The sequence below is a fragment of the Engystomops pustulosus genome, chromosome 10 (assembly GCF_040894005.1).
Source record: "Engystomops pustulosus chromosome 10, aEngPut4.maternal, whole genome shotgun sequence".
Classification (NCBI taxonomy): domain Eukaryota; kingdom Metazoa; phylum Chordata; class Amphibia; order Anura; family Leptodactylidae; genus Engystomops; species Engystomops pustulosus.
Window position 1 is genome coordinate 101,293,655 of NC_092420.1, and position 17,462 is coordinate 101,311,116.

General features: G+C 46.2%; 1 protein-coding gene across 3 annotated transcripts in view; it reads right to left on the bottom strand.

Moving 5' to 3' along the window:
- Window positions 1-4,466: 4,466 nt before the first annotated feature.
- The window catches only part of ERICH3 (glutamate rich 3), an 88,830-nt gene continuing 75,834 nt past the window's right edge, over window positions 4,467-17,462 (bottom strand). For all 3 annotated transcript variants that reach the window (XM_072129054.1, XM_072129055.1, XM_072129056.1), the window contains 3 exons: window positions 9,830-9,946; window positions 6,428-9,545; window positions 4,467-4,748 (listed from right to left, as the gene is read on the bottom strand). In XM_072129054.1, the coding sequence (XP_071985155.1) occupies window positions 6,460-9,545; window positions 9,830-9,946 (3,203 nt within the window). In that variant the 3' untranslated portion in view covers window positions 4,467-4,748; window positions 6,428-6,459. The remainder of the gene's footprint in view (window positions 4,749-6,427; window positions 9,546-9,829; window positions 9,947-17,462) is intronic.

A 17,462-nucleotide genomic window follows, 5' to 3' on the forward strand; every position in this document is an offset into this window, starting at 1 on the left:
AATATCGATTTTTTAAATTATGCTAATGAGCCTGAAGGGCTCCTGGGGGTGTTACCAGGGCTCATCCATGCTGTAGCTTCATAGGCTGTTACACTGTCTCAAATAACTTCCCCCCTGCCTAGTGTAATCTCACACATTAGGAGGGGGAAGTGCTCCTGCACAGTGTGACAGACTGTGAATCTACAACACTCAGGGGCTCTCTTGATGCCCTCTGAATCCCTTGATAAACCCGGGACATTACTCATAGATCCGGGCACCAGGACTGTGGTATCTTCCTTTATTTGTTATCCGTTGCCTCCTGCCTTCTAAAATCAACTTTTAATACTCCTCTGTATAATAGCTTTGCAGGCCATTACACTGTGTATGAGCACTTCCCCCCTAACATTGTGAGATGAGATGACTTTAGGCACATAGAGGAGAAATGCTGAGGGAGCAGCAGGGGAGGGGGAGACAGTGAAACAGCCTGTGCAGCTACAGCATGGAGGGGCTCCGATAACACCACCCATAGCCCTTCTGGCTCATTGTACATTTTTAAAAGTTGATTTTAGAAGGGTAAAGGCCATGGGTAACAGATATAAGAAGATACCACAGTCCTGGTGCCTGGAGCTTTCCAGTGCACTGTCCCGGGACAGGAAGTAGCTGCAATGTCTACAGGAAGTAGCTGCGATGTCTACAGGAAGTAGCTGCGATGCCTACAGGAAGTAACTGGAATGTCTACAGGAAGTGGCTTTAATATCTACAGGAAGTAGCTGCAATGTCTACAGGAAGTAACTGCAATGTCTACAGGAAGTAGCTGCCTGACAGCCATATTACTAATTTCAGGCCATACATTTCTTGTCACCCAATTATAAAGAAATTTGAACGACTTTCACTTCTTCAGTTCTACTCAGATGTCAATTATTTTGCAGGTAAAACACTTATCACACTGGAAAAGTAATGGATATTGGTGACCCCCATCACGAATATGTCTGACATACAAAAACACTCGTCTTGGTTAAAGGTCGACAGTATCAGCAGTGGTTGGGATCCAAGGACCCAAGTATCCAGGATGGGACATATCTGTCCAAAATGTAGGTCTTACTTGTCACACATTCATTATAGGCCACAAGGTAGAACCACATATTGGGTTCTCATGTTCTACGACGCGTTGCCTGTCGTCCCATCACTCAAAATGGCTTCCAACCCCAAGGGATCAGGCTCATGTTCACCATAGACACATCCATGAGTCCACCCTTCCTGACCAATTCCAGCGTCCCGGCACTTCGAGGTAGGTGAAAATCAAATATTCTTCTTTTATTTAACAAGACATCATAAATCAAGTATAACACGCAAGGAAAACGCGTTTTTTCGGCTCCACCTGAGCCTTCATCAGCTTTTTTCTTGTCTATTTATAAGCACCATTTGTCCACGAGCACGAGGCGCAGGTGACTGAGTGCCGAACCATCACAACTAAACACAATTCCAGCGTCCACCAGAAGATATTCCACAAGCCCCAACTATATGAAACCTGAAAAAAGCTCCCGGACTCCAAGACAATTGACTCTGTTCTCTTACATGTAACGACTCTCCCCTCCACCTACTAACTTACTTTTGAGGTACTTCGACCATATTTCCCCCTCTGACGGGGGTGTATTTACTCCATATGGGCGAAGAGTAGAGTCGTCCAGTATCGATTTCTGCAATTGATCTCTTCTGTACAGGGGATCGGCTGCAGTTCTTGTTCTCACCACTAACTAGAGGATGGAGCTCTGATCTCTTTTGTTAGGATCCTGATGATCCCAACCCCCGATAACCTTCACATCTATGAACATTGGGAGCGATTTCCCCTTTAAGAGATTCATAAATGGTTTCCATGTTGTTGTTTCTATTTACTCGGAGAGAAGAACATTCGCAGTTTCCAATGTCCTGACGTATTTCTCAGCTTCTATAAATGACAGACGATTGGCCCAATCCAAGAAATATCTCAGTGACATCTGCTGATGAGTATGAGGGAGACGGAGATGACGTTATATTATTGTATATGAGGTCACGACCACCAAACAAGCCCAAAAAACACCCGGAGAAAGTTCTACAAGGTCATCCCAGAAGTTTATATCAGAGACCCGGAGAAAGTTCTACAAGGTCATCCCAGAAGTTTATATCAGAGACCCGGAGAAAGTTCTACAAGGTCATCCCAGAAGTTTATATCAGAGACCCGGAGAACGTTCTACAAGGTCATCCCAGATGTTTATATCAGAGACCCGGGGAACGTTCTACAAGGTCATCCCAGAAGTTTATATCAGAGACCCAGGGAACGTTCTACAAGGTCATCCCAGAAGTTTATATCAGAGACCCGGAGAAAGTTCTACAAGGTCATCCCAGAAGCTTATATCAGAGACCCGGAGAAAGTTCTACAAGGTCATCCCAGAAGTTTATATCAGAGACCCGGAGAACGTTCTACAAGGTCATCCCAGAAGTTTATATCAGAGACCCGGGGAACGTTCTTCAAGGTCATCCCAGAAGTTTATATCAGAGACCCGGGGAACGTTCTACAAGGTCATCCCAGAAGTTTATATCATAGACCCGGGGAACGTTCTTCAAGGTCATCCCAGAAGTTTATATCAGAGACCCAGGGAACGTTCTACAAGGTCATCCCAGAAGTTTATATCAGAGACCCGGAGAACGTTCTACAAGGTCATCCCAGAAGTTTATATCATAGACCCGGGAAAAGTTCTACAAAGTCATCCCAGAAGTTTATATTAGAGACCCCGAGAAAGTTCTACAAGGTCATCCCAGAAGTTTATATCATAGACCCGGAGAACGTTCTACAAGGTCATCCCAGAAGTTTATATCAGAGACCCAGGGAACGTTCTACAAGGTCATCCCAGAAGTTTATATCAGAGACCCGGAGAAAGTTCTACAAGGTCATCCCAGAAGCTTATATCAGAGACCCGGAGAAAGTTCTACAAGGTCATCCCAGAAGTTTATATCAGAGACCCGGAGAACGTTCTACAAGGTCATCCCAGAAGTTTATATCAGAGACCCGGGGAACGTTCTTCAAGGTCATCCCAGAAGTTTATATCAGAGACCCAGGGAACGTTCTACAAGGTCATCCCAGAAGTTTATATCAGAGACCCGGAGAACGTTCTACAAGGTCATCCCAGAAGTTTATATCATAGACCCGGGAAAAGTTCTACAAAGTCATCCCAGAAGTTTATATTAGAGACCCCGAGAAAGTTCTACAAGGTCATCCCAGAAGTTTATATCATAGACCCGGAGAACGTTCTACAAGGTCATCCCAGAAGTTTATATCAGAGACCCGGGGAAAGTTCTACAAGGTCATCCCAGAAGTTTATATCATAGACCCGGGAAAAGTTCTACAAAGTCATCCCAGAAGTTTATATTAGAGACCCCGAGAAAGTTCTACAAGGTCATCCCAGAAGTTTATATCATAGACCCGGAGAACGTTCTACAAGGTCATCCCAGAAGTTTATATCAGAGACCCGGAGAACGTTCTACAAGGTCATCCCAGAAGTTTATATCAGAGACCCGGAGAACGTTCTACAAGGTCATCCCAGAAGTTTATATCATAGACCCGGAGAACGTTCTACAAGGTCATCCCAGAAGTTTATATCAGAGACCCGGGGAAAGTTCTACAAGGTCATCCCAGAAGTTTATATCATAGACCCGGGGAAAGTTCTACAAGGTCATCCCAGAAGTTTATATCAGAGACCCGGGGAAAGTTCTACAAGGTCATCCCAGAAGTTTATATCAGAGACCCGGAGAAAGTTCTACAAGGTCATCCCAGAAGTTTATATCAGAGACCCGGAGAAAGTTCTACAAGGTCATCCCAGAAGTTTATATCAGAGACCCGGAGAAAGTTCTACAAGGTCATCCCAGAAGTTTATATCAGAGACCCGGAGAACGTTCCACAAGGTCATCCCAGAAGTTTATATCAGAGACCCGGGGAAAGTTCTACAAAGTCATCCCAGAAGTTTATATCAGAGACCCGGAGAACATTCTACAAGGTCATCCCAGAAGTTTATATCAGAGACCCGGGGAAAGTTCTACAAGGTCATCCCAGAAGTTTATATCAGAGACCCGGAGAAAGTTCTACAAGGTCATCCCAGAAGTTTATATCAGAGACCCGGAGAAAGTTCTACAAGGTCATCCCAGAAGTTTATATCAGAGACCCGGAGAAAGTTCTACAAGGTCATCCCAGAAGTTTATATCAGAGACCCGGAGAAAGTTCTACAAGGTCATCCCAGAAGTTTATATCAGAGACCCGGAGAACGTTCTACAAGGTCATCCCAGAAGTTTATATCGGAGACCCGGAGAACGTTCTACAAGGTCATCCCAGAAGTTTATATCAGAGACCCGGAGAACGTTCTACAAGGTCATCCCAGAAGTTTATATCAGAGACCCGGAGAAAGTTCTACAAGTTCATCCCAAGGTCTATTCCGAGACATTCAGAGAAGATACAAGTAACATTTGTATGACATTGATTCATTTATTTCATTGGACCCTTAGACTTCATATAGAAAACACGGGAGGATTTGTAAACGTATAGAAAGTGCTTTTAGTCTGCGGTTTCATAAAAAGACGGAATAATTCATATAGAATATAGATTTCTCATCTGGTAAACAGAACAATCTATAAATACTTATTAAAAATAGATATTTTCGGGATTGTGCTTCTCCTTCCTGATTCTCTTATATTTCTTCACCCAGAATCCTCTGCTCTTCTCCATCTTCTCCTCAATTTAGAGACTGGAAATAAACATAATGATAATTGTAGACACATTTTATAATAAGTGATCGCTGTATGAGCCGTGTGGGGCCCTTAGACGCTCTGTTCTCCTTACATCCGTTAATAGTTGCCGCTTCTCACAATACGACACAGTTGGAATTGTCTCTCTATCCATCGCCCCCTCCTGAGGGATCCTAAATATTCTCTCTACTGTCAGGTGGGTGGTCCTTGGCTGGATCAATCAACCTGGCACCGCCCATCTGACTATAGAAAGCATAATAAGCCGATTTGGGCTGAAACTAATTACATTGATTGCTCTGGATGATTGGAGAAAAAATTCCAACTAATGCAGAATGGGGGGGGGGGGGCATTGCCTATTTTCTGATGTACAGAAGGCGTTAAATGTTAACAGTAATGTAATTAGGCAAATCCCCTCCTCAGCTGTTGTCATAGGTTTCGAAACGCAATTAAAATGCAACGTGTGACCTCACCCTTACAAGTGACCGATACATTTTTAAAAAAATGTAAATGCAAAAATTTCAGAATTTAAAAAAATAATAATAATAATACTTTATTATCCCAAAAGGAAAAAACAGGTTACTGTGCAAAATTATAAACATTTAAAGCAGGTGAAATAATTCCAATTTACATGTTAAAAAAGGGTCCATGAAAAAATCCTTCCTTTGCACCTGCCCTGGACCAGGTGCAGATTTTTGCCTAAAAAGTCGCAAAAATAGGCCAAAAAAGTGATACATAAGTGAAAAGTCGCACGGAACATCTGGGAAAATATGATACATAAGGCACAAGGTGCAGACCAAGGCGGACTTGAAAAATGACAGAATAAAATGTTGCAAAAAAGTCGCAAATACGACAAAAGTGAAAAAAAAATGAGACAATTTGACCAGCAGAATGAATGATACTTGCCCCCCCTATGTGTCTCTGTACATATTGGGGCAGATTTACTTACCCGGCCCATTCGAGATCCAGCGGCGCGTTCTCTGCGCTGGATTCGGGTCTTCCAGCGATTAACTAAGGCAGTTTCTCCGCCGTCCACCAGGTGTCGCTGCTGCGCTGAAGAGCATCGGAACGCACTGGAGTTCACCGAGCCGGGCTGAGTGAAGGTAAGCGCGTGCCGAGCAACACTTTTTTTTTTTAAATGCGGCGAATCCGAATCCGTCGGGTTTTCGTTCGGCCACGCTCCCCGATTGCCGCCGCGTGCATGCCAGCGCCGATGCGCCACAATCCGATCGCGTGCGCCAAAAACCTGGGGCAATTCAGGGAAAATCGGCGCAAATCGGAAATATTCGGGTAACACGTCGGGAAAACGCGAATTGGGCCCTTAGTAAATGACCCCCAATATCTCATGTACATGATCTATAATGACGCCTTCCTTTAGGGTTGAATCAGTTCTTAGCTGCACAGACGTGGCTTAGGCTTGAAGGCCACATTTGATGCTGCATATGGATGATTACCGATTCTTTGAACCATTGACTATGGATGTTGAAGATGATGGGAGCTTGGCTTCAGGGAGTGCAAAGGTAGTAGACACCCCAGAACCTAAACACCCAGGGAAAGAGCTCAAAGCAATCCTGAGGAGAACATGGTGCTGTAATACGAAGGACCACCTCAACTAGGTATGAGACAATGTGTGGCATTGCTATTTTAAACCGCCCCATATTGTAGACCCCTCGATACTCACATTCTTCACCTCGTTGTCCTCTCCATATAATATTATCCCTCTGGGTGTTCGGGACCATTTGCTTCTTCTCCCGATGTCACCACGGCAGGTTCTTCCTTGCTTGATACTTCCTCTGGCTCCATTGTTAGTGGTGTGAGCTCCTCCACGTTATCCACGGCTTCCTCCGGAGGTAGATCAGGTACAGTGTCGCCTTTAGGTTCATCACTTGACTCCCCAGCTAGCTCCATCTTATTACTGCCGTCTTCAGTTTCTGTGGATTGCTGACCTTCCTCTCCTTCATCTTCTCCATTACCTATAGGTTCCACTAAAGTGACAGTGTGCTCAGTGCCACCATCTTCAGTGTATCCACCACCATCAATAGGATTATTATCGGGTTCCTCATTATGATTATCTGGGCCCTTAGGTTCTGCACCATTAACGTCGGTAGGAGAGTCTACATTCTCAGAAGGGCCTTGGTCACCACCCAAAGCTTCTCGCAATTCTTCATTTTCAGCAGTCACTTCACCAGGAGCATCTTCACTCTCAGCAGCCGCATCACCAGGTGCATCTTCACTCTCAGCAGTCGCCTCACCAGGTGCATCTTCACTCTCAGAAGCCGCATCACCAGGTGCATCTTCACTCTCAGCAGTCACCTCACCAGGTGCATCTTCACTCTCAGCAGCCACCTCACCGGATGCATCTTCACTCTCAGCAGCCACCTCACCGGATGCATCTTCACTCTCAGCAGCCACCTCACCAGGTGCATCTTCACTCTCAGCAGCCGTATCACCAGGTGCATCTTCACTCTCAGCAGTCACTTCACCAGGTGCATCTTCACTCTCAGCAGTCACCTCACCAGGTGCATCTTCACTCTCAGCAGTTACCTCACCAGGTGCATCTTCACTCTCAGCAGCCGCATCACCAGGTTCATCTTCACTCTCAGCAGCCGCATCACCAGGTGCATCTTCACTCTCAGCAGCTGCATCACCAGGTGCATCTTCACTCTCAGCAGTCGTGTCACCAGGTGCATCTTCACTCTCAGCAGTCACCTCACCAGGTGCATCTTCACTCTCAGCAGTCGTGTCATCAGGTGCATCTTCACTCTCAGCAGTCACCTCACCAGGTGCATCTTCACTCTCAGCAGTCACCTCACCAGGTGCATCTTCACTCTCAGCAGTCACCTCACCAGGTGCATCTTCACTCTCAGCAGTCACCTCACCAGGTGCATCTTCACTCTCAGCAGCCGCATCACCAGGTGCATCTTCACTCTCAGCAGCTGCATCACCAGGTGCATCTTCACTCTCAGCAGTCGTGTCACCAGGTGCATCTTCACTCTCAGCAGTCACCTCACCAGGTGCATCTTCACTCTCAGCAGTCGTGTCATCAGGTGCATCTTCACTCTCAGCAGTCACCTCACCAGGTGCATCTTCACTCTCAGCAGTCGTGTCACCAGGTGCATCTTCACTCTCAGCAGTCACCTCACCAGGTGCATCTTCACTCTCAGCAGTCACCTCACCAGGTGCATCTTCACTCTCAGCAGTCACCTCACCAGGTGCATCTTCACTCTCAGAAGCCGCATCACCAGGTGCATCTTCACTCTCAGCAGTTACCTCACCAGGTGCATCTTCACTCTCAGCAGTCACCTCACCAGGTGCATCTTCACTCTCAGAAGCCGCATCACCAGGTGCATCTTCACTCTCAGCAGTCACCTCACCAGGTGCATCTTCACTCTCAGCAGTCACCTCACCAGGTGCATCTTCACTCTCAGCAGCCGCGTCACCAGGTGCATCTTCACTCTCAGCAGTCACCTCACCAGGTGCATCTTCACTCTCAGCAGTCACCTCACCAGGTGCATCTTCACTCTCAGCAGTCACCTCACCAGGTGCATCTTCACTCTCAGCAGTCACCTCACCAGGTGCATCTTCACTCTCAGCAGTCACTTCACCAGGTGCATCTTCACTCTCAGCAGTCACCTCACCAGGTGCATCTTCATTCTCAGCAGTCACCTCACCAGGTGCATCTTCACTCTCAGCAGTCACCTCACCAGGTGCATCTTCACTCTCAGCAGTCACCTCACCAGGTGCATCTTCACTCTCAGCAGCCGCATCACCAGGTGCATCTTCACTCTCAGCAGTCACCTCACCAGGTGCATCTTCACTCTCAGCAGTCACCTCACCAGGTGCATCTTCACTCTCAGCAGTCACTTCACCAGGTGCATCTTCACTCTCAGCAGTTACCTCACCAGCTGCATCTTCACTCTCAGCAGTCACCTCACCAGGTGCATCTTCACTCTCAGCAGTCACCTCACCAGGTGCATCTTCACTCTCAGCAGTCACCTCACCAGGTGCATCTTCACTCTCGACTTTCTCTTCACCAGGTGCATCTTCACTCTCAGCAGTCACCTCACCAGGTGCATCTTCACTCTCGACTTTCTCTTCACCAGGTGCATCTTCACTCTCAGCAGTCGCGTCACCAGGTGCATCTTCACTCTCAGCAGTCACCTCACCAGGTGCATCTTCACTCTCAGCAGTCACCTCACCAGGTGCATCTTCACTCTCAGCAGTCACCTCACCAGGTGCATCTTCACTCTCAGCAGTCACCTCACCAGGTGCATCTTCACTCTCAGCAGTCACCTCACCAGGTGCATCTTCACTCTCAGCAGTCACCTCACCAGGTACATCTTCACTCTCAGCAGTCACCTCACCAGGTGCATCTTCACTCTCAGCAGCCGCATCACCAGGTACATCTTCACTCTCAGCAGTCACCTCACCAGGTGCATCTTCACTCTCAGCAGTCACCTCACCAGGTGCATCTTCACTCTCGACTTTCTCTTCACCAAGTGCATCTTCATTCTCAGCAGTCACCTGACCAGGTGCATCTTCACTCTCAGCAGTCACTTCACCAGGTGCATCTTCACTCTCAGCAGTTTCTTCACCAGGTGCATCTTCCTTCTCCACAGTCTCTTCACCAGGTGCATCTTCCTTCTCCACAGTCTCTTCACCAGGTCCATCTTCCTTCTCCACAGTCTCTTCACCAGGTCCATCTTCCTTCTCCACAGTCTCTTCACCAGGTCCATCTTCCTTCTCCACAGTCTCTTCCTCTACACTGGGTAAATCTGATAATGTCGCGTCCACCAGATCTGTAAAACACACATCACACCGTTACTACTCATATGTCTTTGAGAAGAACTAAAATAATCCTACAGTATAAAACCAGTAATGTCCTGGAGACACCAATTGGCAATTTTAGGACAAATTTCCCAATTTTGATGTTGAAATGATTGAACGATTGTGTCCCAGCCAGAACCACCATGGCAGGAGTTCAATGGGCTGGAGGACTGACAGGAGGACATCGAAGATTCCTGGTCCTAAGTTTTGCTATTGGCCCCTTCAGGTCTGTAAATGTAATAACACTTAATCTTACGTGTGACTTTGGAGTTCTCCTCTTCATCGGTACTGGAGTCACTGGGCTCAGGCTCAGAGTCCAGTTCTGCCTCATTGTCCATGGCTTCCGCTATCTTCTCCTGGACGGATTTGCAGTCTTTAAGAGAAATGGATGATGAGAGGAGAAGTCGTCTTGGTGAATGCACGCACAAGCAGAAGCGGTGCAGCGGGGTCAACGTTACATCCATGCGGGGGAGGAGGCAGAAGCTCATGCACAAACCATGCAGAGAGATGTGTGAGATCAGGGCCCCCTGGGGTGAGCGTCCATTCATGTCATCAGCCCCATAGTCATAAAACATGTGACCAAATTTTCAGGTATTGCGAGATCTTGAATACGCACCTTGAGTCCTTGACCTTGTGTCCTTGACCTTGAGTCTGCAGTAAGTACATCGAGAGGCGAAGGAGTCTCTTTAATATTTTTGATACCCCTGAAAGTAAGATGAACCTTCCATATCTGGCGGATGTGATCCCCGTGATCACCTCTATCCTGCGGAGGGACTGGGCAGCAGCCATGGCCTCCCCCTGCAGCGCCTCCACAGGAGAACTAATACATTACAATTCATTGGCTGAAGGAAAGGGTCACACATTTTTCAGTAAACTTCTGTTTTGGGTTCACAGCTTCTCTGCAGATTTATGTGTTAGATTAACAAACCTTGTGCCGTCTCATCCTACGGCCGTGAGATATTCCAGTTATTCTTCTTTACCTAAACTACCGAAGTTTCAAAAAAAAAGTCGGTTATTACTGCAGGACTACACAAGGTTTGTTTGTAGTCTGTCACTATGACGACACGAGTATTCAACCAATTGATACGGGGAAGGAACTTGTTACAATTAAATCTTTTTGTGTCGACCTTTATCGGAAGGGGGGGGGATCTCTCCCAAACTTTTTCTTCTATTTCTTATCTTCACTCTCAATTTATATTGACATTCAAGGAATCTGCCGAGTTCTATAATTTGGTGGTTGAAGCGAAGAATATAGAGAAAATTTTTGAATTAATTAAATCAAGTCAGTGGCCTCGATATCCGTTACATCTCTAAGTTCATAAATAACGGTTGGGTCTGTATTCAAAGAATTTCTGAAATTGAAGAGTTTTTGGGTTTCTTCTACACTTTGGGAAAATTACAATTTTAAAGAATGACAATGGAAACGTTAGGCGACACTTTTTGGGAAAATATGGTCTCACAAATCTTTATCCTCGATAATTTATTATCACTAGATGCCACCAGTCATGGGTTTGGTATTCAGCGAGATTTTGCTTCCTTTTTGGTATCTTCAATTTAAAAAATATGCATTTTAGAATTAAGAATAAAGATGTATTTTGTATAAAGTCTGAAGGATTGGAAACACTGGATTAGTTTCTCGTTTGTATAATTTATTAACAAAATATTAAATAATGTATTAATTTAAAAAATCAATTACAGGCGGTCCCCTACTTAAGAACACCCGACTTACAGACAACCCCTAGTTACACGCGGACCTCTAGAATTTGGTAATTTACTGTACTTTATCCCTAGGCTACAATAAAGACTTAGGTGTCTGCAACTAAGATTTAGTGTTACTCCTGGTTCTTATGACAACCCAACATTTTTAAAATCCATTAGTCATATAGACCCAAAAAATTTCGCCTGGAGCTACAATTGTAAAATATACAGTTCCGACTTGCATACAAATTTAACTTAAGAACAAACCTACAGACCCTATCTTGTATGTAACCCGGGGACTGTCTGTAATTTAATTCACTAATTTAAAACAAATTTATAATAAAATATGAAATAAAAAGGAAGCAAACATACCTGGAGAATGCTGTAGCTACACTGATGCAGAAACATATCTTCGTTAATCCCTGAATTGAGTGGTTTTGCTGAAAAAACAATTATAAAATGATGATAATGAGGCTCTGTCGCTCCTGTGGCTGCCCCGGTAAATCTCCTCTCACTCTAATCATACATTGCCCCAGAATACGTCATCATTGTGTTATCCCTGACAGGCAGAAGTAATCAATCGCTTCACAATCCCCCTGCTGTCTATGAGTCATCCAGCTCAGGTTGATTAGTCCTGTCTGGACAATGGAGACAGCTCCCTGTAATCTGTTTCTGAACTGCAAGCAGCATGCAACCCAGCTTTCCCAAGGTCCTAAGTGTTATTATTGTTTTTTTCAGCAAAATCACTCAGTTCAGGGATGAAACAAGATGGGATAATGTTTTGGGTAATATTGGGACTATTTCTGTGAATATTGTGCACAAGTTGTATTATTATCCATCATTGCTGATGACATCTTATCCGGCAGCATTTTCTGAATGTAATACGTGTTTACATATGACTTTATCATGCACTGAAATCTTTCATTTTTGGGAGATACTTCATAAAATGGGATAAAATCTAAACCCCTTTGAGGGGGGAATATTCTGTATGAGGTCGTCCTCAGGGCTCGGCAGGATCCGAGTGAATATTATTAAAAAGCGATGGTTTATGGACGGATTGTTATTGGTGAAAAAGCGGAAAAATGCTAAAGCCCCGACACGTGGGGGATAAATACCGGTATCCGATATCACTGCCGGGGATAAGTGGGAAAAGCTCTGGAGCCTAGAATACGGGCAGAGGCCGCCATTTCCTTCTTCTCCTCCTCCGGGTATTGATGGGTTTTTAGTAACAGTTTTTATGGAAATGATTGTCTATTGAATTTGTGAAATATTTTATTATTATACTTTGTGTATGACGGGAGAAACTGATTTCATAAAGATTATATGAACTTAAAAAACCGTGACGACAAAACCATCGGCTTAGAAACTGCATAAACACAAAACGGCAAGAGATTTTTTCATAAAAGCTATTGACAGATGAGAATTTTTGTAGTTTAGATACATCGGAGGACAATTACAGGGCCTTGGGTGCCAGTTACTAGCTAACAGCTTTCTCCCTTACATTACCACCAGGAGGGGCATGAAGGGGGCATGTCAGGTAATGGAGGGACATGGAGGGACATGAAGGGGCACGGCAGGTCATAGAGGGACATGAAGGGGCATGGCAGGTCATGGAGGGACATGAAGGGGCACGGCAGGTGGTGGAGGGGCATTAAGGGGCACGGCAGGTGGTGGAGGGGCATGAAGGGGCACGGCAGGTCATGGAGGGACATGAAGGGGCACGGCAGGTGGTGGAGGGGCATTAAGGGGCACGGCAGGTGGTGGAGGGGCATGAAGGGGCACGGCAGGTCATGGAGGGACATGAAGGGGCACGGCAGGTCATGGAGGGACATGAAGGGGCACGGCAGGTGGTGGAGGGGCATGAAGGGGCACGGCAGGTGGTGGAGGGACATGAAGGGGCACGGCAGGTCATGGAGGGACATGAAGGGGCACGGCAGGTGGTGGAGGGGCATGAAGGGGCACGGCAGGTGGTGGAGGGGCATGAAGGGGCACGGCAAGTGGTGGAGGGGCATGAAGGGGCACGGCAGGTGGTGGAGGGGCATGAAGGGGCACGGCAGGTGGTGGAGGGACATGAAGGGGCACGGCAGGTCGTGGAGGGACATGAAGGGGCACGGCAGGTGGTGGAGGGGCATGAAGGGGCACGGCAGGTGGTGGAGGGGCATGAAGGGGCACGGCAAGTGGTGGAGGGGCATGAAGGGGCACGGCAGGTGGTGGAGGGGCATGAAGGGGCACGGCAGGTGGTGGAGGGGCATGAAGGGGGCACGTCAGGTCATGGAGGGACATGAAGGGGCACGGCAGGTGGTGGAGGGGCATGAAGGGGGCACGTCAGGTCATGGAGGGACATGAAGGGGCACGTCAGGTCATGGAGGGGCATGAAGGGGGCACGTCAGGTCATGGAGGGGCATGAAGGGGGCACGTCAGGTCATGGAGGGGCATGAAGGGGGCACGTCAGGTCATGGAGGGGCATGAAGGGGGCACGTCAGGTCATGGAGGGGCATGAAGGGGGCACGTCAGGTCATGGAGGGACATGAAGGGGCACGGCAGGGGGTGGAGGGGCATAAAGAGGGGCACTGCAGCTGGTGGAGGGACACGAAGGGGCACGGCAGGCGGGGGAGGAGCATGAAGGAGCACGGCAGGCGGGGGAGGAGCATGAAGGGGCACGGCAGGCGGGGGAGGAGCATGAAGGAGCACGGCAGGCGGGGGAGGGACATGAAGGGGCACGGCAGGCGGTGGAGGGGTCCGGTGGGGGGCGTTCCTGTGATCTTGCTTTTGTCTGTGACAATTCAAGTCTGAGCGGTCGCTGGCTACAGTGCAATTCTGGAGAAGAATTGAACACCAGGGCAATAATAAATGCCCCCCACTTGTATCACAATGTTTGTATAATTATTCATCCCCGTTCTGTGTATCGGGGTGTAGGACGGGGGCAGGTGAGGGGGGAGGCCGGTAAGGTTGTTATTGACCTTCTAGTATTTCAGGGCGACAATGAGACCAAATTGTTGCTGAAGCTTTTACCTATTATCCTTCTCCAACTGAAGCTTTTCCTCTAACTACATAATTGCAAGTTCTCTCAGTAATTACTTGGCAATCGCTGTGACTGTGAACGAGGAGCGATTGTACACCACCCAGTTACTGTATTGTGATAACCTGCAGTCCTATGTAAACCCATAGACAGTAGTTACATTGTAATAATACACTGAGATGACAAATCCCAGAATGTAACATTGTCTATTACACGGCAGTTTACAGGATACAATCTCCATAGACATGTGATAGATGGATTCATCCTGCTGTCCTGAAGAGATCCAGACCCCTCAGTCACTGTCACATGCTCTGAGCTGCTGAACTGCGCCTGCGCCTCTCTGTATGTGCACGGGACCTCCGGCAGCTGCACTTTCTCTGCCTGTAACACAACGTTTAGCACTTTTTGTAGCCTAGAACTTTTCCTTTTTTCTCCACCTTCTAAACCTCTTCCTCCTCTGGACTGACCTCGGGGTCCTGGATCCCCTTCAGTCAGATATTTATCCCTTATCCTGTCCATAGGGGATAACCCCCCCCCCCTCTATGAATATGGAAAACCAGGAGGGGTAAGAACACAAACTTCCCCCACTCCAGCTCGCGTGTTGCTCCTGACTAGGGATCAGTGCACCCACTTAAGTTCTTGTTGGCTTAACCTAAAAATTCTGTTTGGGCCTGGGTTCCGGTACCGAACCTGGATTTGGACCAGGAAAATGTCCTCCATAAAAACGTGTAACTATTTAAATGTCTCCGGCATTAACTCAATGTGGCGCACATCATTGGGTAACGCAGATCCTGCCCTGTAAATACCGATCCAGCTCAGCACCGCCCATCTGACAGTTGGGAGCCTAATTAGCATATTCTGTATAAAAATTTTCGGAAATGGTGGGGGCTAGAGAAAAAATTCTGCTGGTGCTGGATACGTGGAGTAATGAGGGGGCTGTACAGTGACAACAAGATCCAATCCTACACCTATCCATAGGATCGGGGGGCTAGCTTATCAGTAGGGATCTCAGTTGTATTCCCAAAAAGAATGGAGTGACCGGATGCACATACTCGCTGCCGCCCCATTTACTGTCTGTAGAACTGATAGATGTAGCGGAGCGCGGCTCTTGGCATCAGTCAGCGCCATATGGACCATTAGAGCCGCCGGCCCATGCACGATGGCTGCTCTAATCATCTGGGGTACAACAGGGGTACAGCGCCCCCCAATCTAGTGATCTGTGGGGGTCCCATCACTGAAACCCACAACAATTAGCAAATTAGCCCCAATCCTATTTGCAGGGGCTATTTTGTTGTCCCTGGATAACCCCATAAAGGGAGCCAAGAGTTGGGGGGGGGTAAAGACCCTCCGGTAGTCGCTGGTCGACTTCCCGTGAGATTTGGTTATTTATTAGTCTGAGTCCCATATGTGCGACTTCACCCGCCGCAGGACGTCGCACGGGATCACTAGATTCATCGCGCCAATGAAAGTGCGTCCGGAGACATTCACTTCCATCACCTACAATAGATGCAGCGCCGCGCCGCCATCTTTGGTCATGTGACCGGTGATGTCACTAAAAATCGCATCCTGAGAGATCAATTCTAAAGATAAAAAAGACTTAATGGAGGTAAAAAAATTATGAAATTCTTTGTTAATCTCCATAAATGAGAGCAAATAACATTTCTCTTATCCATAAATAGAATATTTCACTTGAAAGATAAAAAATTTTCAAAAATCTTCGAAGTAACATCTGTATGAGGGATTCTTTTATATCTTGCCGTTATCCCCGTATCTCAGCCTTTAGATACATTCTTGTCACATTCAAATTTTTCATGGAAAATACATAAAACTTTCAGGCAAATTTTGTAGGATTTAAAAAAAAATAAAATAAAATTTGTGCTCCTTTTTATAACCATGAAAGCCTCCAACATTGTATCTCATCATCAAACATAGCGTCACATGTTTATATTTGGAAGATAAATCGCTATGAGTTTTTAAGGCGATTTTTAAAGGAAACCTACCATTTGATTTGATGCATTATGAACCAAATATACCTTGAGAATGCTGTAGCGACACTGATGCAGACACATATCTTGTTTGATCCCTGAGCTGAGTGGTTTTTCTGAAAAAAACAATTATAAAATGATGATGATGAGCGCTGGGGCTCGGCGCTTCTCCTCTTACCCTAATTATCCACTGCTCCAGAAAATGATGTCATCACTGTGTTGTCGCTGACAGGCAGAAGTAATCAATCGCTGTCCCATCCCCCAGCTGCTGTGTATGAGTCATCCAGCTCAGGTTGATTAGTCCTGTCTGGACAGTTCAGTAATGTGTTTACGTACGGCAGCCAGCCTGTACCCAGCTTTCCCAAGGTCCTGAATTTTTTAATGTTTTTTGATCAAATCCACTCGGATCAGGGATTAAACACGATATGTTTCTGCATCAGTGAAGCTACAGCATTCTCAAGGTATGTTTGGTTCACAATGCAAAAAAACAAATGGTAGATTTCCTTTAAGGATTAAGGATTACAAATTCTAAGACAAGTTTAACCTTTTTCATGTTAAATAATAATTTTATCAAAATTTTTAATTCACCAATGTATCACATCCTTAAAGGGAATCTATCAGTAGTTTTGACCATACAAATCTGCAGCCAGTGTTAGGTATTGTCCCTGGAGAGATGTGTAATCAGACCGTTTTGTAGCAAGACTGTGTAAAGTGAAGTTAGAATCCAACTCTGCAGCTATTGCAAGGGCTCTGGGCGGGTCTTTCAGCCTGAAGAGCTTTCTGTTCTCTGCTGCTCCACAGCCCCTCCCTCTGCTAAGAGTAAGAACTGTATGGATTTTGATTGGATACTTACAACAGTCAATAAGATCAGAGGGGAGGGGCTGTGGGACGGTTTATTGCACAGAGTAGAAAGCTCTTCAGGCTGCAAATCTGGATTAAAATTCACTTTTCACAGTCCTGCTGCTACTTACTACACACACAAATGTATGATGACACAGGCTCTCCAGGGCCTATATATAGCACTGTCTGCAGTTATGGTCACAACTCTGTTTAAACATCATTTTGTCACATTAAAATTGTTATTCTTAAAAGAAAACTCTTCATAAACCTTGGAAATTTTGATTTTGTTTTTTTTTTTTTTGCATTTCAAAAAATATCTCATGTAAGTATTTTACCTTTTTATATTC